This window comes from Anarhichas minor, unplaced genomic scaffold (genome assembly GCF_050575085.1).
Source record: "Anarhichas minor isolate MPS153535 unplaced genomic scaffold, ASM5057508v1 ptg000017l, whole genome shotgun sequence".
In the NCBI taxonomy this organism is placed as follows: Eukaryota; Metazoa; Chordata; class Actinopteri; order Perciformes; family Anarhichadidae; genus Anarhichas; species Anarhichas minor.
In genome coordinates this window covers 11,701,855-11,725,390 of record NW_027466463.1, presented here as the reverse complement: position 1 = coordinate 11,725,390, position 23,536 = coordinate 11,701,855, and the positions used below count along the sequence as shown (strand labels likewise).

The window sequence follows — 23,536 nt, the reverse complement described above, 5'->3', positions numbered from 1 at the left end:
TGTGTAGGTGGACATCCATTTTTTTAAATGTTCTGGACCAAACAAAAAGCTCTCACCACTGTCCAGATAAATGACCATGAAATGAGATACTTCAGTTCATTTAGCCAAAGACATTTGTAGATAAGATTGATGTTGAAATGGTTTCTACTTCCTGTCTTTTGTAAATATTGATGTATGTAGCCTACAGTGTAGACATCATTTTGGTATTTTTTTTCCAAAAGACAGCCGAGACAGCTTCTATAAGACCTGGTAATAACACTTCATTTGATCATTGTGACATCATTGGACACTTTATGTTGATAGTTTACACAGAGGTGTCAAAAAATGTAAAACAAAAAACTTAGCTTAAATGAAAAGAATACAAATATTGTACCGTGTAGTTTGTTTTATTACATTGCTGTCAGGATCCCATGTATGCAATTGCTACCTTCCGGTGTACAGTTAAAGAAAGGTCTTCTTTAGCAGTTGCAAGCATGTTGTTTCTTACATTTCTACATATCTATCAACATCTTATGCATCATATGCAATTAAAACAATCATATTCCCAAACAAAAATATGAATTTCATCATATGCCCCAAAAATATATATATATATAAAATAATTTATTAAAATTTGCAACCGTTTAGTTGTTGACAAGGGCACAGGTTTAGTTTAACAAGGAGGGATTAGGATGAGGTTAGTTGGAGACGGGAGACTAAGTTGTTACATGTAAGACGAGCTAATGAAATATGATTTTATACGTAGGAAATGAAGCATTCAAAGGTCTTTGCAGTCGACAGATGAACAGTAAGCAGAACATTTTTTTTAAATCAATGCTTTTCTTTTTTACGTGCAATAGTTTTCTGACATGTCGGCTTGTTAAACAATGCTGGTTGTTAGCAAAACCTAATGACTTAATGTCATTCAATGTTTGAGCTTCACACTACCTTATAAACCCAATTAGTTGATGTAAACATTGTTAGGGCAGCTGAGGACCTCACGAATAGCTGCCTGGGTAGCTACATGCTAACTGTGTTTTGTCTCCCAGAGAGTCTTTGGTAAAATAGCACAATTAAGCTATCCCATCGTTAGCGATACATTTATTTTTGATGATGGTTAATGACTGAGTGGACATTATTAAAATGTTAATCAGAAAAGTAATGTAAATGAAATATATACTTCTATGTAGAACCACAATCTTTCAAAGAAATCGAATTACAATGTATTCAGAAATAATACATAAACTAACTACATCAAATATAGCTACTTATAAAGTCAGATATGGATGAATACATGATTAATAACATACGTAAACAAATACAAGCACTTTACTAACAGTCAATGTTATTACTAACCTTTAACGTTTGCATGTTGGGATAAGACACAGACCATATTACAACAAATTATTAGGTTGAACATTTGAGACTACCTGATCAAACGTCTCTCTCTAAGGATGTTCAGCTTTTTTAAATATCTGTTCTGCTTCATTTTTACGTTTTTTTATTAATACTTTTTCCATTATTTTTAAATTTTTTATTTAAATGTTTGTCTAAAATGGTTTTGAAAAATACAAAATACAAAATGCAATCTATTAATTATATTAATTATAAAAAAATATGACATTGTTTACAATATACCATTCCCTTGAATAATTTAAGATGAACAATCTGTTTTATAGCTTTTATTTTTGTAATGGAGGTTTTTCCTCAGACTGCCATTCTCACATAGAAATAGATCTTATGTAAAAGTTCAGCTAAAAAGATTTAAAAAAAGAATTGTGACTCATTCACGTATGCAATAAACATGCAATATTATTTTAATGCTGGAAAACATGCTGTGCACATACATATATAAATATGCAGATCTATTTTTAATCATAAAAATGCACAAACTTTGTCTACTTGTAATCTTTGATTCAGCTGTTCGAGGAGTATTACAATGACACCATGAGCCATTTGTCCTGTTTTATTTCAAGTCAGTGTTACTGGTCCTGTGAACTTGTTGATGTTGTGGCTGCCACTTCTAATTGTTTTAGTTTTGTAATAGTTTTATATTTTTTTCACTTGTACTGGTAATGTGTACTTCATTGTGAGGAATGCCTTTTCTGTACTACTGATTGTCTAAAATAGCATTTCTCGAAAAAATATACAATGTTGTATTTAACTGTGCTTAGGTTCTTTAAAAAAGAAAAATTTAGTAAGACTAAAATCATGAGGACAAACTGTAAGTTCTTTAGAGACAGCATTTTTTCGCAGGTGTAAAGAGAGAGTATTTAGAGTATTTACCTGTTTAGAGAGTCAGGTCCTGAAATTCTTACTGTCATAATCTATGGTCCCGATTACCATCATGTCTAAAAATCGATGTGCTTCCACACTCTTCAACTTTGAGAAATTAGATATGCAGTATTGTGATTCAGGATGAGAACTATGACATCACTTGAATGTTTGGTTGATTCTGTTGTCGACTGGGCTTTGAGAGGTACAAGTTGTAGTGTCTCGTTTATAATAGATCCCACCACAGTCACTGCAAGAAGTAACGATTGGCTGGCTTTGTTTGATACGGGTTTTCGAAGGCCATCGCACATATCTCCAGACCGAAGTTGCTAATAGTCGTGCTTATACTCAGTATTGTTACATGTCACCATTGTGATGTCAGAAAATGACAATCATTTTGTGTCGTCTGAAAATATCTGAAACAGCATGCAGAGCTTTGTGTCTCCAGTGAATCCAAGCATTGTTTGACAGCAGCTCCTTAATGTATAATGTCAACCTAAACTAAGGGAAGGAAGGGAAACTCTGGGATAGTATGTTTTTAAGTTGATTTCACGAGCAGGAAATGTTTTTTGTGAAACTGTAACGAGTACAGTTACACACATTGATTGACGTGGGTGCAATCCTCAAAGGTAATCTGAGTCCACATCAGCACACTTGAGTATTAGTCTGTATTTCTGTTAGCATCACTTCCTTCAGCGCACAAACCTCATGAAACCTGTCTAAGCGCACAAGCATACTGTATCATCCTAAAATGACTCCACAATGTGGATGTAACAATTTGCGATACTTTAAATGATACTGGTATGCCACTTTATTTTGGAATGTACATTTTCTGTTACAGTCAAGGGAAATGTCCATCTTATATATCTGCAGTGAATTGTTCAATCTCACACACCACTGCTTTCATTTGAACATTTATGACGAAAGAAGTACTGTATTTGTTTATATTTGCTTTGTATTGTATCAACACTGAATCTGAAGAATGTCATAATTGTGGTTCTGTTGATCTTAAAGAGTCCTATCACATAGTTGTGGCCGATGCAAGTCACTCACTGTAGGACACTGTGACGTACACATTGTTTAAGTAAATGAAACAGGCAGATGTTGTAAGTGCCTCTATGAGGCCCTCGTAGGCTCTGATGTCAATTTAGGAGTTCATGCAAACTAGCTAGTTTTAACCAGCTAAACCTTCCAAGCAATGCGTAATAGGTCAGTAGTTATTATTGAATATGTACATATCTGTATCTACACATGTCAATACATTAAAGTCATGCAGAATGAATGTATCGATGTATACTTTGTGAGTGCGGGGCGCTGGACGTTACATAACAAATGATTTAATCGATCATCAGAAAGGTTTTATCTTGCAATGCTCGATGAAGTGCCAAACTAACCTACCTACACCACTTAACCTGGCCTTCATAGGAGTATGTATTTCAAAAACAAAAAGCTTGTTTGTTTATTGTTTTTACAGTACTGTTTCTACACAGCATACCATTATTAATTCAGCTGCAATGACAAAGGAACAATTTAGTAAATAATGCCTGATGCCAGCACATGTGATACAAGAATTGTTTGCCATAAGTGTCGGCAAAGATTTGACAATGCTCAACCTACTCTTGGTGACAAACATTTTCTTGAATTTGCACCTGTGTTTGCATGACGTGTCGCTGCAGTTGGGGGGTTAAGCCTCCTGAAATGGTGTCAGCCCGATGTGTAATTCTTTTACTTCTTTTAGATTTGAAAACTTCCATGAACAGCATTGAGTACAGTATGTCTGTATGTGTCCATCTGTCGAAAGTGTTTTTTTGTACATATCATTTAAATTAAAATGATTGCACACGCACACACACACACACACACACACACACACACACACATTAGTGAATAACTCATCACCTAATCTTGTTCGAGATGGTCTGTACATAATTCACGACTGTAAATACGATGATTTGCGGAGGCTTGGCAGAGGTGGGAGCGCGGTGCTGGTCAGTTGGCTGGCAGCTTGTTTCATTCAGTCTACTGTTTTGTTTTTTCTAATGTTGTCTGCCACCAGTTTTATTGTCACCATTTCTTGATTTTGATTTTCAAGAATAACTTCTGTGCCAACTTTGTGTACTGTATGGTTGAGATAGACTGTTTTCTTTAGCTGTGTTAGAGTTGTCATTACAGTTTAAATGTGTGCACTTCATTCTGACATGCACAGTTAACCAGCAGTTTACAGGTAATGGTAATCCCTGATTACTTCCCCTATTGTACATAATTTTAGTTACACCATAAAAACTGTGTTATTAAAAACAATGTAATTGGCAAATTCCAAAATATGAGATTGGTTTGTATTAGTGGATCTCTATTATAAACCAATCTAGTGCTTGTAATGTTACACGTTTTAGTTAAGTTTCAATTTGACTTGAACATGATTTCTTACAAATTCTGATGATTCTCTGTGAACTTCAAATTAATGGCTTTCTGTTCTTGTCTTCACAGTGTTAAGTTTCTAGCATTCGCCTTCTCTCTAATGAGGAGTCAGTAACCGGTAAACACAAATTTGCGGCGGGAGCCACGTAAGCGTCAAGTGTGACACGGATGGTCGGTTTAAAGGAGATCTTTGGGGTGACAAGAGAGAGACCAGAGGTTAATCATGAATTAAATAATCACATGGTCTGCTCCTCACGTTGTTACCAAAGCGGCCTCTTGGAACTCCGACCACATTTTTGTCAACTGACCTTTTTTTTCCCTTTTTTTCTGAAAACTGACTGAGCATTGCACTGACACACTTTTGGGAGCGAAAAGGACTCCTGATTACACATTCCAGATGACATCTCTCTGACAACATTATACTCGCCATCTTGTAGGATGACCAACTCGGTACCGTCTACAGTGCTGAACAACTGAGCAACTTCACACGTTTCCGAAAAAAAACCCCACTCTTCTTCACAAAGGACTGAATGAACAATGTAGCATCTCTGCTAACATATTGTAGCATTTGTTGGCTGGGAAATAACTTGACTTTATCCATCGACAGTTGGAAGAGAGAGGAATTTATGCATTCGAGGGATCTTTTAGATGTCATTTTCCTCTTAGGTTCCTTTCCAGTGAAGAAAAAAGAAATAGAGTACATGAGAGACAAAGGATTGGTCTTTCAGTGCATATGAAATCAATCACAAATGCACAGTATTTACCAACACCCACACTATAGTCCCTAGTTCAAGTTTAGCACTTGTATAGCATGTTTGCCACTGAACCTATGTCTTCCATTCTCTTCTATCAGACTGAATCACTGCCCTCTTCACGACTACCGATAATCAAAAACAGCACTAACTATGAAGTTGATCAAATGAAGCACATGTAGCATCAGCTCAAACAGGTGGTGTATGGCATTTACTGTCCATTTAGACTCACCTGAAACATTGACCAAAAGAAAATGGTGGGAAAAGACTTCTCTTTATCTCTCATGTACTGACACGGGCTTGGCCGAACGTCTATGTGGAATACCAAAGGTCCTGTAGCAAGCGCTTGCTGAATGACCTTCTGTAATGTATAGTATAGATTAAGAGGAATATTCCATTGAGGATGAGGCTTGTACTCACCCTCACACTGCCCATTGCCTCTGTTTGGTACAAACACATTCCCCTAAAAGTACTTTAACTGCCACTAGCATCTCACGTGCACATTTAAATATTACAAGTATTTTTCCCATGTCTGACTGACGCAGTGCTCAGTCACGAGGAGCAAAAAGACTCAAGGAGACGAAACAAAAGTCTTAGAGACAATTGTCAGTCTTTAATATCAAAGGATATTGGCCTGCCTAAAGTACAACAAAAAGGACGTCCTTGCCGCAAGGACACTTTTTACGTCACATAAAACTGTCCATTAGCTGGAAATTCTGTTTTATCAGTTTGAAAGGGACCAATCAGATAAACGCTCCTCCTAACGTAAGGCCGACACTGCCAATTAGGCACAAGAATCTCAAGTTGAATACTGCCCCATCTCTCTCTTGTCCTTCTTGCTGCCAACAACTGCTTCTGAGGCAAGTCTATGTCAAGATAAGGATGGTCCATCAGGGGAGCCCTGAGGCAAAGGGAAAATGAGAAGAAATGGACCAAGAGTGGAAGTGTACAAAGAGAACAAATCTATATTTTGATAAACAAACCATAGCTGCGGAGGAAGTTTCTGAGCAGAATAGGTCCAGAACGGAAGAGACGAGAAAAAAAAAAAAAAGAGATGCAAATGTTAATAGAAAATGTGGCATCATGAAATGGAGTCAAAGTTCTGGAAAAAGATTGTAAGTGAATATTTTGGGGGGTGTATGGGGGGTGGGTGAATTCATCTTCACCACAAGCACTGGGGACATGTTTTTTGAAAGACAATGAGCAATGACCGACTCTTGCCGATAAAGACACAGGGATGACAAAGGATGGACGCTGAGATAAACAAATGAAAAAAAAAAGATAATGCATTTTTGTAACTTTGTTTACCAGCATGACTAGTTTGCATGACTGTCTTTTCTGCAAGCCCTTAATTGAAGACAAGGGTGCTAGAGATACAAAAAAAAAGAATATATAAAATGAACTAAAAATTGTTATATGCAATTAATGTTTTAAAAAAGATTATAATGAAAGAGAAGAGCTATATTTTGTTTTGAAAAGTAAAAAAAAATGTGAATATTGAAACATGTATGTTTGCAAAGTACACCCTGAACTATGTTTTGTTTGATGAAATCTCTCTGCTACTACTGCCCTACATTCCCCATTCCAGTGTTTTCGACCGCTGCCATAGTTTTTCTTCGTTATGCATCGAGCAGTATGTTTTCTAACCATTCAATCAACAGCGATCATTTGCCAAACTATAGCATTTGCGCAAAGGACGTTTGTTGTTAACCACAAAGTCCATGTTTTCCTCCTTGAATCATTTGCACAACTATCGTAGCAGCAACAGCCGCAGCAGCAGCAGTTCCAAAACAACAGCTCTCCATACCACAACTTTGACTGCTTAAATAGTACTCATAGTTAGCTTTTTTTCTTTGGCAATAATACAAGAGTTGTCACATGATTGTAGCAGGGCAAATGGAGAACCTCGAGTATCTTCAACGCCTCAGTGATAAAGAGATTTGTAAAGGCCTTGGATATCCCAGTTCTGTTCCACTCGTCCTACGTAGAAAAATGGGAGTACAAGTGCAGGTTATCCAATAAAGACCAATGACAGACTATGAAAGATACGATACTGGCGAACAATCAAGAGAGATTTCAGGTTTGCATGGAACCAACTGCCATTCCAAAGTCTGTGTGTGGTGTAAAGGACTCAGGTGTGTTGATGGTGTGTGTGGATGTAGGTGTTTTCTTTCTAACATAATAAATTCTAGTATATAGACAACGATAATGTGAACACCTCACCGTGATGTGTAAAAAACCGCATGCATAATGACTTGATAATCTCTCGAGGGGGAACAGAGTCGTAACATATCCCCTTAGCCTCCTATCGTTGTTCGTCATGAGTCCAGTCCCGATAACTATGAACACTGTGCCGTGTCGTAGAGCAGAAACGTCTTCCTTCGAGAGGCAACTGAAAACTACTCGCACTCACAGTGTCAGCATGAGTGTGTAGAGGTAGCTCGTCTTCGTTTTTTTTTTAGATGGTCAGGTCTTTGCATTCGTCATTACCCACAGAGTTACCGTCATCCAGCTGGCTTGTTGGCAGCTCATTACAGAACACAACACAGTCATGTGAGCACCAATCAAAGAGACCCAGAGCTTCCAAAATGATGTCAGTGAAGTACTTTAAGTTAAGTGTTGTAAGAAAGAGAGGATGAGAGATACCAGTGTCCACCAAGGGGAGATCCATGTTAAAAAAACAGCTTAAAAAAAAAGCATGCCATTGTTGAGTGCTGTCCAAGCACCTTATCCTTCGTTTTGGTATTCCAAGTGAGTTTCAGGCCCTGCTGGTCCAGGGCTCAGCTCAGGCAGCTGAATGGTCCTCTGTCCATTCCCAGTACATTGCGGTTGGAGGCTCACCAGAATATTGTGTGACGTAGACTACATAGACTATTCAAGGTTATTACAGGTTATAGAGCTTCTGTCTATTTGCAAAAATGGTCCTTGGGTTTTTGTTTTGGTCCCGTATCTTTTTAAAGCTCACGATTTCAGTTCCCATTTTGGAAGGCATTAAGAAACAACAGTATGGCTTCGGTGGTCACAAAGATGTTCATGAATATTTCAGAGGTAAACTTCTGTTAATGGCGTGCACACTTGCAAAAACTTCACCCAGCTGTTTGTGTTTTCATGGCCGAGTGCTGTCTTTTTCTTCCCTTATTTCTCACCGTTACGTTTTACCATTTCCTCATTCTCTACATTGTGACTGCTCTGCCAATGCCAGGCTGAGAAAGATGTCTTTCCTTTTTCTATTGCTTAATACTGCCATTTGATTTCGTCATATTGAACAGAATGAGTTACAATGTTGAGAGTGCTAAGTCTGTTTTATTTTCTAAAGTTCGCAATCTGTTATAACATGTTAAAGATTTCCTTTTTCCTTTATGTTACTCACATAACCAAAATAACAAAAATGCTTTACATGGTAAGTAGTTGCCACTGTTAACCTAATGGCTACTTTGTGTTATATATCATATATCGTGACAATATTATGACATGTCCTCTCCAGGTGTTTGGAAGGTGTTATGTGGTCCTCGGGTTGACACATCCTCTACGATATCCTATTGATTTACTTTATGTGCCTGTTTCTGTTGAGTATGTTTTTTGTTTTTGTAAATTGAGGACACTGTATGCAATCTGCACCACGAATGCCACTGATCGACACTTACTGTATGCTCCCTGAGACACAGATGTTCTGTCATCAGTTCAGATGATTGCAACCACGTGTGTAGTGGCTTTATGGCTTTCCATAAAGTGACTCAGCAATCACACTAATCTAAAAGTGTTTTATTTTACAAAGTGATCAAGACCAGAGTTGCTTTAGAGGAAATGTTATCATACTGAAAAGATTTTTCTAGTATATTTAGTATCTTATTTTAATTAGAAATGATGTGACAAACACCACAAAAGTCATAACGATACACATGCATCTAATATCACAGGCTAACATCATGCATTTACGTAAGCATTCCAAAGAAAAAAAGATGTATGTTCATTTTACATGCCATCAAATTGTATAAAACAGACTTAGGTACCAGTCCATTGTACTTCGGTCTTAGTAGGAGAGTGAATGGGGAGAAGAGGTGGTCACTGGAGTATCTGGTTGTGACTTATGCCGGATTTTATTTTTGAAATGTTGGGACACAAAGAACAACTCATCAAGAACTGTATAAAGTATATTTCAATGGAATGTTCATGATCTATCTTTTTATATTTTGAAGAAAAAATAGAAACATATCAATAAAGTGTCATAATTGAACATACGTATTTCTACTATTGAGACTTAAAATGTATGAATGTCATTGCGATCTAATGTGAACCAATCTCCATAGCAGCTTGGACGAATAACTGATTAACAGTCATGAGATGCTTTTTCAGAGACATTAAAAATTGCTTAATATCATTGAAATGAACTTAAAATAAATGAAAAAGTGACATCCATGTTGTGTCAGTTTGTTTGAGATCTCTAACTGATGAGATGTGTGCTCCTGTGCACACTGACTTCTGTGCTGACTGTCACAGTTAACGCTATATCGGCCTGTCAGAAACGGGATACCACAAAACAGAGATTGACGTAATCTGGCTTGAAGTGTGGACACAATGAAAACCCAAAGTCTTCCGAGAAACCGAAGGATGACACATTACATTTGCAACTGGACGTTTAAGGATGTGGTGTATTTTGATGCCAGCCTTTCCAATACGTTTCTGTTGCATCGAGCCATTCTTACCATCTAAATTAAATACATGTCATACAATTGTAATCTAGAATTTTGAGGTCAATTGTAACTGTGGCATGATATTTGAGAATGATCAATATCCAAGAACTGTAACTTTATCCTCTAATATCTGTGACAGCAGATCTGTTAGGATCTGTAATATTTCTAAACTGATACGGAATAAAACTGAGATTATACGATTTTTTAGAATATCTTGAAATAACTGAAAATAACCAGTTTCATAGGGGAGTTATCAACAAGAATGCCAGTTAGCAGTGTTAGGTTAGCGTTGTCTGACAATCTTGTACGACATATATCACAGACACGTTGTAAATCATAGCGAGGGGAAAGGGTTTGACATCATCAATTTCGGTTCATCAAAGTGTTATAAAAGTGGACAATTAGGAGATCTCAATGGAACACCTGCGTAGGGGAACAGGATTGCTAAATCATCTTAGCACTGCTGTTTGGAGAATGCTTATGTGCCATACGCTGGTGTAAGGAATATCAATGTGGCTTGATGAGTCATCTATTTTCTAAAATATTCTTGGTGGTGATGCATCTGTGGTGGTATGTGCAGCCATCTCATAGGAGTCACAAGAAGGCCTCACGTTTGCTCTGCATAGCTGCATGAGCTAAAGACTTTAAAGCCATTTTACAGAACCAGACGCCACTATTTCTCTGTCACAGTATTGATTTATCCAAGATTTAGATGCATAATCCTAAAAAAAACAGCGCTTTTCTATGGGGTGTCATCTTATGGTGGATATACACGTCATTAACACCTCTAAAACAAGACGAATCCTTTACTGCATTCAATTAATACTTGATATTTTTTTATTTGCACTCTGTAGATATCTTCGAGCTTATTGCTTTTTAAGCACATTCACACAAAGGGTTGTCAGATTCATAGTATGCACTCTGAGTTACATCATTTGATGACATGAGATATGCCATCAAATTGGGATGTAATGTAGCAACCCAGTGAGAAGTGTATTTATTCTGTGACTGAAGGCAGCTTTGAGGAAATGTCGGCAGAGGCCTCCTTCAGTTTTTTCTCCTTTATGCCAAAACTTCATCTCCCTCTGGTGGTAATACACAGTAGTGTCTGCTTTGATTCAGATGGATGAGGACCTAATAACAGTAAATCTGCTTGATTGGTTGATCTCGTCTTTATTCATTTGGTTGTTTTTGTTTTAAACACAAAGTTAAAATGAACTGAAATAAATGATAAGTATTACTAGCATTAAGAAAGTGCTATGCAATGTGACACAACCCTGTGATTCCATCTAATATGTTGAATACAAAAACCAAAGGCCAAAATGCAAGCAGCCAATTGTGTTGTTTTTTCTCCCTGTAAATCACAAAGTCATGGTCAACAGGTTTATCTTTTAAGCAGAATAGCTTGAATCACATTATATTCACAGCATTTTACTAGAATATTTCCATTGGATCTAACACCCATTTTGCATGTTTGCGATTTATGAGGTTATCATAAGTTTCCAACTTTAATTTTATCGTCAACTTGATTTCCAAGATTTGTATATCTTATACTGTGCAGGTTCCTTTAACATGACTATAAGCACATTCTTAAATTGAAAATGAAAAACGATTTCAACTGATCCATATATAAGTAATTTAAGCACATAATTTAGCAAAATTAGTGATTAAATGTAATAATCAGACAATAAATGTTTTTTACTACAGCTGTCAGTTCCACCGTTTTTATTTTGTCTTTAAGTGTTTTTATTTTGTGATACACATTCAAGTCAAATTACATTGAAGTTAATGAGGAAGAGCGAGGGACCTCTGTCAGTCAGACCACCATGCTTGTGAGAGAGGGTGACACCATGCAGTGCCAGGCAGAGGTGACATTTGATAGTGAGGTTGAAGGTTGTCTTGCCTCATAGCTAAAATGGAGGGAAAGGACCGGGAGGGGTTGGAGGGATCTGGCAGAGATTGAATTTCAACAGGACAGCATTCCCAAAAGAATTTCAAGACAGACAACGTGAGGCAGCAAGGGACGGGATAAGATCGTGGATGATCCCCGAGCTAACAACTGGAAGCGTATTTGGTGTACAACCTGGTCAGAGAGTTTAGCTGCCAGTGGACCGAAAGTCACAGCCAAACAAGGACTTTGTTTGTATGACAGACGAACATGATGACAGAGAGAAACACAGACAACCTGATGAGCCACAGGAGACCAACAATGTGATTTTTCATCCTGCCTGTCTGTCAGCAGCTGTTTTACACTTAGTGAGTAAATGCTTTCATCTGGCTAACTGGAAACTAACATTGCTTGTTCTTTGCCATTTTTTTTTATCCACAGTTCACCTTTTGATTTCAATTTAATTACGAACATTTAAAGGAAAGTTTTGCAACTTTTTTGGTGAATGTGTATGTTTAACTGCGATTAAATATGTCATGGAGAATGTTTGTACAAACAGACCCTGCTACAGTATCTACCTTATAGCCATATGGTTCTAATACTATCTATTAAAGCCAATCAATTGAAATTGAAATCCACTGATGGAACTATCACTCTGGTTTCAGACAGGGTTTGCTTTTAAGTCCAGCTGTCCTACGAATCCTCAGGAGAGTGGTTTGCAGCGCTCCCTGGCCTGCGATACACACAGGAATGGACAGCATTGACCCACAGGAAGACGAAAGAGGAGGCAGAGGGAAGGAGAGCGACGGAGAGAGCGGTAAACTGCTGAACAACCATCTCAACTGTGAGGAAAAAGGAGAGAAGGAGACCAAAGGGAACGAGACAGAGAAGAAGAAGGAGGGCCGGCGTTCTGGGTCTCTATGGAGGAGTGGATGGGCGCTGAGTGAGAGACTGGCCATCAATGTCTCAGGGATGCGATATGAAACTCAGCTTCGCACCTTAGCCCAATTCCCTGACTCGTTGCTCGGTGACCCCAGGCGCAGGTTACGCTACTTTGACCCACTTCGAAACGAGCTCTTCCTGGACCGAAACCGTGCCTGCTTTGATGCCATTCTGTATTTTTACCAGTCGGGCGGGAGGCTTCGGAGGCCCACAAACATACCCCTGGACATCTTCATGGATGAGCTGATGTTCTACGAGCTGGGAGAGGACATTGTGAACCGCTTTAAGGAGGACGAAGGTTTTCCAAAAGAGGAGGAGAGGCCGCTTCCATCCAACGAGATCCAGAAAAGACTGTGGGTGCTGTTTGAGCACCCCGAGTCCTCATCGAGCGCACGCATCATAGCCATCATCAGTGTCATGGTCATTGTGGTGTCCATCCTCATCTTCTGCCTGGAGACACTGCCCGACTTCAGGAATGACAAGGAGGCACGGGAGGTAGGTAATGTGATTAAAGTGCATGGTTGGGAGGCAGAACAGGGTTGGGAAGTTTTTAGAGTTTCCAAATGTCCTGAAGATTAAGTGGATGGCAATATGTAAGATGGTGAGTATCCGCCTTTTATTATTTGGTGATCAGGAGTATAAAAAGAACTGGGAATGTGCATTGACAGAAGAAACTGGGAATTGAATCAAATGCCACATTTGGCGTATAGGTAGGTAAAGGTTTGGACATGAGGTTACATTGATGGATGTCCTTCAAATAATTCAAAGCCACCTGCTGAAACAGAGATACCAACAGCCTAAATCAAACCACCATTAGGTCTTGAATGGGAAGTCTGTGACAGCCTGGCTCAAACTGAAACATGATATCACAGGAAGCAGGTGTTTAGGTAAACACACACTGGGTGAGCACTACATGTCTCAAGAAGAAAACTACAGAAATGGGGACAACTATTTGCCAATATGTCTGGGAGCAGACGAGAGAGAGAGAGAGAGAGAGAGAGAGAGAGAGAGAGAGAGAGAGAGAGAGAGAGAGAGAGAGAGAGAGAGAGAGAGAGAGAGAGAGAGAGAGAGAGAGAGAGAGAGAGAGAGAGAGAGAGAGACTTATGGTGTGATTATTTTAGTCGGCTGTTAAATTTGATACACTCGTATTCAGGAAGCGCTACAGGGTGGAGGGGGTAATGTGTGTGTGTGTGTGTGTGTGTAAAAGGTGACCTAACACATGGGTAAATGGTGAGTCAAAACCTTCCGGTAGCTTAGAACCTGAGACTAAAAGATCTCACAGAATGATAAGCGTACGTTGGGTCATGTTAACACATTCCTCCAGGGCCGCTGTGCCAGGCCAGGCTGCCTTTGCACCAGGGAGCTGCCAGGAACCTACTGTAACTTACTCCAGACACCACTGAACTGCACTTGCAATGTTACATGGTTGCAGGGGCCAGTGAGACGGGGTAGCAGCCAAGGTTGAGATGGACCAGGAGACGATCTCATGTTTCTCTTCGGAGATCTCACAGGGTTATATTTAGTCTTAGGAGAGCCCTTAGAGCACATCAACACATAGACATCCACCTTTAGTAATAAACACTGTCACTGACCTGCTACTGAAAGTCATTCGGAAGACACGTGGTTTATACTACCCTGAAACTTTATATATTACACACAGCCAATTACAGCATACTAAGCTGATCCCTTTATATCTGTATCATCCGCTCTTGATGTTAAGATGTTTTAAACAGCCACTATCCAGTGCTTGAACGTAATGCTGGTAACAGACACGGAGGACAGAAAGACAGAAAAAGAACTGAACTGAAAAAGAGATAGGCGAAGCTATACGATTGAAATTTAAAGCCGCAGATGTCAAGTGCTTTTATGATGGTGTCAGAAGATGGTGGACAACATACTGAAGTTATATGCAGTTTATGAGAATACCATAAAAACAGTATTTCAGCATAACATGATATACAGTTGAAGGATTTGACTGGCATGTAAGCGTAGATGTGATCATAGATACTCCTCTCATATCTCTTGGCTTAGTTAAGCAGAAAGACTCGTAATATTATGTGGTTTTTTTAATCCGTACAAAAACTAAAGTGTAAAAACGCCAATTCTCTGTTTTATGTAGGGTTATGTGCCAAACTACTCTAGTCAAGAAAAGTTGCTCAGTTTATGGCTGTGCCATTTTTACACTTTAGGTATTTACACAGAATAAACAATTAATATAACGTGTTATTTGGTGAGCTTAAGACATACTGGTAGGTGGATTTTGTTTCTTTTAGACAGAGCCAGGCTAGCTGTTTCCCCCGTCTTCCACTCTATGTGCTAAGCTAAGGTAACCTGCTGCTGGTTCTATCTTCATATTTACTGGAGTTGAATTATTTATAGTTTGAAGAACAATTAGCAAAATAACATTGTGTTATAATTGTGTATTTTCATTCTTGTTATAGTGACACTTTTACGATGATGTTTTATATCTTTCCTGTCTCTCCTGTCTCCTTTACTTCAGGAATATTTTTACAAGTACCACTCCCAAGCAAAGAACGTGTCTGAGAACATGCCTCTGCCACAAAGTGCTTTCCATGACCCCTTCTTCCTGGTGGAGACCATCTGTATATGCTGGTTCTCCTTTGAGCTCCTCATGCGCTTCACTTGCTGTCCCAGCAAGATGCACTTCTTCAAGGATGTCATGAACATCATCGATTTCAGTGCCATCCTGCCCTATTTTGTCACTCTGGGAACAGAGCTGGCCAAGGACAATGATGACACTCCAGCCACATCTTTGGCCATCATCAGAGTCATCAGGTTAGTGAGGGTGTTCAGGATCTTCAAGTTGTCTCGTCACTCTAAGGGCCTCCAGATCCTTGGTCAAACACTGAAGGCCAGCATGCGCGAGCTGGGCCTGCTCATCTTCTTCCTGTTTATTGGCGTCATCCTCTTCTCCAGCGCCATCTACTTTGCTGAGGCTGACCACACCAACACAGACTTTATCAGTATACCACATGCCTTCTGGTGGGCAGTTGTCACCATGACCACAGTGGGCTATGGTGACATGTACCCAGAGACAGTGTGGGGTAAGTTGGTGGGCTCAATGTGCGCCATTGCCGGTGTGCTCACCATCTCGCTGCCAGTGCCCGTCATAGTGTCCAACTTTAGCTACTTCTACCATCGAGAGACTGAATGTGTGGATCATACCGAGTACACTCACATCCAGACGAGTCTGCGAGAGGACGAAGGGCCAGAAGGGCAGGAAATAGAGGAAGGGGATGGAGACGCAGAGGCAGATTATTATGCCATTGAAGGCAGCTGCAACCCTTTGAATGGGACTCTGTTGGATGGAGTGTGCACAGGGCAGAGCACAGAGTTCAGAGGAGGTAACATCTATCTGAGTGAATCACTGGTTACTCAAGTGTAGGGTGGGTAAGCATTGTTTTGTACCATTTGACAAAGACATTCAAAAATGACGAGGTGAATGAAAAATCTGAACGAAACACAATGAATGAAATTAGAAAAAAAGATATTGGAAAGTAAAACTATAAATATAACGCTAATATGCCTACTCAGTACTTGTTATTGCCTCTCCTTGTTCATTTATAGGTATTTATTACAGCACTAGTCAGCCAAATGTCGCTGAAAGACAACTTTTTGTATAATAGTTTTAAAGAAAGGCAAGAAAAAGACATTCAGTTTTACATTCTCAGGGTCTTGATATGAATATAATATGAGTTGTTATTTATTAATGTGATTAGAGCTTGTGTTTGAAAAAAATGAATTTCTTTCTGAATGTGTGTTCTGTGCGTTGAAACTGTAATGTCTTAGTACTGTCACTTTTTGGCTTCATGTTTGAAGTGGAAGCAGATAGATTATTGGCAACATAGATGTCAAGTTTCCCCGAAACTTAACCAAACACCAGCAGAGCTGTCGCTGCAGACAGATTGAGATTCTCGTAAACCAACCCCACATTCTCATCATTCTTCTGTAAGTAATGTACAAAGTTGATATTTGTGTAGTTTTGGCTCATGTGACCTGAAGTGACTGACATGACCTTTATCATGCTGTAATACAACACTGCTGCATTACTTAATGGCACGTTTATGTTAATGAGGAATGTATTGATTGCTATAACAAACCTTCTGCATTTACCTGCTTAATTATGGACTCGGTGTGTTTAATAAAGATTATATTTTAATAATTTTCTTTAAAAAAAAGCAGTGCCATTTATGGTTGCCTGTGATATTTAGTTGTTAAAAATCATATTTGCCTATTAGTTATAGCAGTGTTATTTTAGAAATACAACAACTAATCCTTCACTGCTTCGTCTACTGCATCTCTAATCACAACATTTAGACACATCTGCCGGATCCAATCTGTGTTTCACTTTTATGGCCGACCTTTTCCACAGCTACTACGCTGTTATAAGTAGCTTCCAATAATGTTGTTCTCAGTTTAACTGGAACACGTTCGACTTCCCACAACATCACAGTGATGACCCATGGAAAGTATGTGTACTAAAGTAACATTGCTTGTGTAAATGGCTTCAATTATGTGTTTTAGTTTGTGTTAGTTTAACTCTCCGTGAAGGGTAAATGAATTAAGATAAACTATTTGCAGAATAACAAACCTATAAACGTACCACCTGTGCAGATTACCAACCAAGCACTGAGAATGTATATACAATAAAATCAATAGGATTAAAAAAAAAAATGTTTAAAGACATTTTTCAACCTTAAAATGACAATTTGTATATCAAAAACTCGCCGTGTGTTATTTTGAATTCTTGAGGAAAACTTTATCTTTCTCACATGCCTCCCAAGCGGCAACCTCCAGGGCAGGTCAGGGTATAGCTCTAAAAGCGAGTCAATCCTCTTCGATCTACATGTTTAATATGCCCAACTATACGGCACATGTTTACAGCACGGTACAAACAACTGTTTTGGTCTCTATAGCTAATATCCCTGTTCATGGCAACTGTACGCAGGTACATTTTTATACAACTCACTCTTTAAATTATATTCAGGCTTAGCTGTCTGCTCTGCTGCGTCACCTGGTCCACCTCTAGGCCCAGTTTTGGATCAACCGCTTGTCTTGGTTTATGGTCGTTAGAGGCGTATTGAGCAGTGAGTCTAATATACAAAATCTCAGATATCAGATTGTGTATTAAACCAATGACATTTCCCTACAATGAACCATGGACCTCTAGCTGTAGACATTTAAGCCATGGATTTGAACTGCAGGTGACTTTGGTCCAAAACAGTTGCTTTAGTCTGTTAACCTTCACGGATCTGCTGTTGTTTTTTCTTTTTGTGACTATTTCCTAACTTTCAGGACTACGTTCAAATAACAGTAATATAGGCTCATAATAACAACGATAGCACTATTATATACATACCCAATTTTATACAAGTTTACAGGCAGAGAACCTGGACTATTTTCCATCATTACTTATTTGTCCAGCAGAGAGCGCTCCCGCTGTCACAACATTCATCCCACTTGCTCACTCCTCCACCATGAGAGCTCTGGTCATTGGTCTTCCTCGTTACGTTAATGGATCCTTCTTGGTTTGTTTAATTGTTTCACTGGATGTCTGTATCATTGCATGACAGATTCAGACAAACAAATGTGAAATTTATACCATGTTTATTTTCATTCAGAACTTCTCTCTAGTCTGATAAACATGAGTCGTACAAACACTGTCAGTTCCTCACACAGACACAAACACGCTCTCAAAGCACTGACTGTAAAATCTTAGTTAGTTTTTAAATAGCCATTAGAAATACACCACAAACACAATAAATAAATAAGTTACAATAATACTGTATGTTCATGAGAAACATGTTGAGAACAAAATCAGATCCCTGATCAATAAAAAAATACTTAAGTTACAGATCTCTACAATTCATTTTCTTTACTTGTCCACTGAGAACTGAGGACTGACCATAGTATTCAGACCCATTCCAAGGACATCATCAGAGTCCACGTTGAAATGTCTCTGGTTGTTTGGTGGCTGTTCAGACACACTCTCCACTGCCAAAGTAATCCGAAGTGGTAGGAAGCGAGTGAAGGGGACTGTGTGTCGATCTGGGGAATGTCTTGATGCCAGAGACAGAGGAAATCCGTTGTGCGAGGAAAGGAAACGGGTGTATCCATCTGCCAGCAGCAGTTCTTTGAAGGTGCAGTCGGCCTCTGAGTACTGCCCCTAAAAGGATGAACAGATAGTAAACTGTCAGTGACGACAGGAAGGATGGCGACTTTAGGAAAATAAAGTATTCTTTGCTTACTGTACCTGCCCACTCAAACGACCCCCACTGTCCATGCAGAGAAACATAGATGAGGACTGTCCCTTGATAACTACATGGCCTGATTTAACTGATTTCAGCTCCAGCACACCTGAAAGCACAGAAACATTAATAGACCTCAAATTATCCGGTGTATTGTGTGAATGTTTTTGAAAGGAAAATATCCTAAACTGAGCCCACATTATGCTTTCTGTTCCTGATTTATCTCACAAATACTCACTGTAAGTGGTCTGAACATCGCTGCCCGACACTCTCCCATCCAGAGTCATCTGTAGATACATCCCCCTTCTGTGATTATCTGCAACAAGAAGAACGACAGAAATCTGCATTATTAAGAATGTAAGGTCTTTAAAGAGCAGCACTATCTGATTCATATCTACATATTTGCATTCATTATATTATTAAATTATTAAAATGACAAGTAGGCTTTTAAAAAATACCTGTGTAGAGGTGAACCTCTCTGACTTGAGTACTGAAGGATAAAAGTGGGTTGGAGTCAGTGAGATAAAATGATAGAGAGAAAGGAATCGGGATGATTAAGAGAAAAGAAGACAGGCAAGAGAAAGAGCTGCATCGAAACAAAAACATTTGGAAAAAAGATTCAGGAACATAAAAAAGGAATAAAAAAAAAAAGTAGCTCAATGAAAATAAGGAATAGGTTATAAAATAAATAGGAAATATATTGCTCTGCAGTGAGGTCTTTTCGATCAGGAGCAAGTTTTGTGCCCTTTATAAAGGAGTTTGTAGAAGGAGGTCGTACTTCCTGAGCGTATGAGTCAGATGTTTCTGCATAATTAAACTGTGATTTAATGCAGAGAGGATGACCTGTGTTTAAACACTATTTATGGGCTTTTTCCTGTCGCTTACAGTAAGAGTTTCCCGTAAAGTTGGGTGTTCGGGAATCAGATGGGATAAAATTCCTCTAAGCCAACTAGCACATAAAACATAGAAGTATGAATTAATTTTATGTTTCCTAATGTTTCTATTTGTTTACACTTGTTTAGCAAGTTATTGAACAATATTCAAGGACCTCTGAATAAAAGTGTATTATGTATTTTAATGAAATTAGATTTTCTTTCTTAACACATAAGCACCAGCTGGAATTTTGATTTAGTCTCATTCTCTTCCCAAAACAACATTGAATATACGCTTTTTAATTTGATTTAAGTAATCAAGGTATGTATTACTGAGATTTTGTAAAGACAAAATGAGATACCCCTCCATACCTCAATTGCTTTTTATTTTTATTTCAAAACTTTCAGTACAGACACCTCGTTTTAACTCGGGATTTGTCCACAAATTATGCTTCGTCATGTGTGGACAAAAAAAACTTGAAAGTAACTCGGGGTGCTTTTCCATTCTGGCCTCCACTTAAAAAAATATACAAATTTCACAACTACAAGAAGATCAAACACATCTCTCTGCGTCATCTGCTGAATAAATTATAACAGAGTAGAAGAGACTGGGGTTCCCAGTGTTTATCTTATTTTGGCGTGTGTGTGTTTGAATGAGAGAATGGGTGAAACGGATCACAAGCAGAAGACAAGTGTTTATGTGACTGCAGCTGTGAGAGGCCGTACGTCAGCTCGTAAACTCACAAGTTAAGAAACCCACTGCATCACAAGGAAACTTTACTTTCTCACCGCAAAGTGCATTACCACCATGTTTCATTTCACTGTGATGTTACTTCAGGGGTCAGTTCATCCAAATCGTTATAGTTTTTACTTGAAAGTCAGAACAAATAGCATCAGATAGCATAACATTTTATTGCACCACCAAAGTCTCCTTTTATTTACAATATCTTCATTGATCTTCCAAACTGTTAACAGTGTCACATCAGAGAAAGTATTGTGGCGCCATTATTACGTATGGCTCATCCGTGACAGCGTAATTAAAATAACCCTGTATTTGTGTAAAGATAATGAAGCGTGCCCAGACATGTCTCCGGATGTTGAAATGAAATATAAACAGAATGGAAGTCATAAACACTGAAAAACGTCCCTTCGTGTTTATGTTGCGCTCATATTTATTACTGAGTGTCGTGTGGGCCTCATGCTTGCCCTTCAGTGTAAAACTATAAATATATATATCTATATAAATATATATAGATATATATATATATATATAATATACTAATATTTTTTGACATGCTATACAATGAGTTTTTTCCACATACTATACTATCAATTTTTTAGGACATATTTCGACATGTTGTACTGACTTTTTTCGACATGCTACACTAAGACTTTTTTCGACATGCTATACATAACATTTTTCGACATACTATGACTTTTTTAAGACTTTTTTCGACATACTATACTCAGTTCCAGTGTTTGGAAGACCTTCATTTGGAACATAGTTGCTTCAATATTCACATATATATTTCATACCGCATTTACTTAGCTCCTTCCAACCGGAAGTTGTTCGTTTTAAATTTTGTCCATTTTACATTCATTTTCGGCAAACATTTTCGAACTCCTCCTAGAGTATCAGATTCATTAGTGTAACATTCCGGCTATGTTGCTAACTTGCAAAGGAATAGTCAATACGATGATGTCATGAGGTCATGTGCCAATACGGCATTTTAGGAACTTAACAGGTAACGGCTGGAACTTTTTTACACTCCTAGGATTCAATAGATACATCTCTAATTAGTTCAACAGAGTCTCAAGACTTTCACAGTGCTAAGCTTTTACTTTTTGGTGGAACAGCGTTGCTATTGCAAGGCGGTCAGTAGGCCCATATTGCGTCATAGTCGTAGTGCCATCTATTGACCAAAGGAAGTCAGCCTATGTGACAAATATCATCAAATTGACATGAAATTGACATGGTGGGCGGTTTTTGTCATATACAGCAACATGCCAATTAATTAGCGTGTTCTCTAGCATCACATAGTGAACACAAGAAGTGGTACAAATGTCCAGCCCCACGTACTCCACTCAGGAAATGTTGGTTGGTCACAGAACTACATAGTAGCGCCAACCTGCGTTCCGCCAATCTCCCAATGTGCACAAGGGGCAAGGGCCTGTTCATCGCTGCAGCTTGACTTTCTTTTTAAATATTATAATGTTATTTTTTGCACTGTAAAAAGTGCAGGAGTCTGGAAGTGTATGTGTGGGGGGGGGGGGGGACATGTGTCCTGTAAATGACTCCCTTGCTGCAGTTTAACACTGACGTAATCAAGCTGAAGATGTCAGTTCTACGAGCATCTGCATTTCAACGGTTCATACTCTGAAAGATGACTGATACCTTTATACCATCACACCCACTTCTCTTCATCATTGTGAGGGGGAACTGCAAATAACTCCTTCAGTTAGCGTTTTACAGGTATGTTTTTTAATTACAGCTTTTACAATCATTATCATTATTACCATATTATATTCAATTATCATCACTACTCTCCAATAATAGGAATTTAAATCATAACACTTTTTTCAAAATGTACACATACAAGTAGCATATCTTTAATGTCCATAATTTAAAACATATTTCCTTTTTCAACCTAAAATGAAATTACAGTCAGTCTTAAAACTAAGTATGAAATGAACATACAGTTTAATACACACACATACATACTGTACATACATACATACAATAGCAGTTATCAATAAAAAATGATAAAAAGAAAATACACACATATTACAAAGTCCTGACCCAAGCTTTCACATCATTAGATGATTGATATCATGATGTTCACTCTAAAATGGTTGATTTCAGCATGCATATTAACACAAATGCTTAATTCTTTTTTTCACCCACTTTAAACAGGATTTTGTCATAAAGCACTTTGCTAATTATCTCATTGTCCGTCCTATTCACATTTGTGCATCTCATGTCTGTTATGGCTTAAGAACATACATTTAATTCCCCCTGTGTAGTCATATTCTCCCTTTGAACCACACTTTCCCCAAACTCTAATGTATTGTGTATTTTTAACTAGCCAGAGTATGTTCTATTATCAGTCTAAATCATAGTAAGGTCACCTGAAATGATGTGTGACGGGGTATCTTTCTCTCGATCTCAACAGGAATGCAGTTTTACATTTTAAAAACTATAAATTCATTGTGTCAATATTGCCATCTCACACTCAAAAACAGAAGATGTATTCACAATAGGTGATGGTCACTTTCTACAGGCCACTTTCTACAGAGTCAAACAGCATCATGCCACAACTATGGATCAAGATGGGGTGAGAGACAGAGAAAGAGAGAGAGAGAGAGAGAGAGAGAGAGAGAGAGAGAGAGAGAGAGAGAGAGAGATAGATTAACAAACATTCACTCATTATTTTATCATTTTTTAAGAAAT

The 23,536-nt window shown here is 38.4% G+C and overlaps 2 protein-coding genes across 2 annotated transcripts; one reads left to right on the top strand and one right to left on the bottom strand.

Moving 5' to 3' along the window:
- Positions 1 to 12,752: 12,752 nt before the first annotated feature.
- LOC142951358 (potassium voltage-gated channel subfamily A member 1-like) lies at positions 12,753 to 16,350 on the top strand. The gene is made up of 2 exons (XM_076092861.1): positions 12,753 to 13,439; positions 15,445 to 16,350. Exons 1-2 carry the CDS (start codon positions 12,753 to 12,755, stop codon positions 16,348 to 16,350), a joined length of 1,593 nt encoding a protein of 530 aa, XP_075948976.1.
- A 2,490-nt stretch (positions 16,351 to 18,840) lies between these two features.
- fgf21 (fibroblast growth factor 21) lies at positions 18,841 to 19,937 on the bottom strand. The gene is made up of 4 exons (XM_076092862.1): positions 19,672 to 19,937; positions 19,452 to 19,529; positions 19,219 to 19,322; positions 18,841 to 19,131 (listed from the first exon to the last, which is right to left on the bottom strand). Exons 1-4 carry the CDS (start codon positions 19,817 to 19,819, stop codon positions 18,841 to 18,843), a joined length of 621 nt encoding a protein of 206 aa, XP_075948977.1. The 5' UTR covers positions 19,820 to 19,937.
- Positions 19,938 to 23,536: the final 3,599 nt, after the last annotated feature.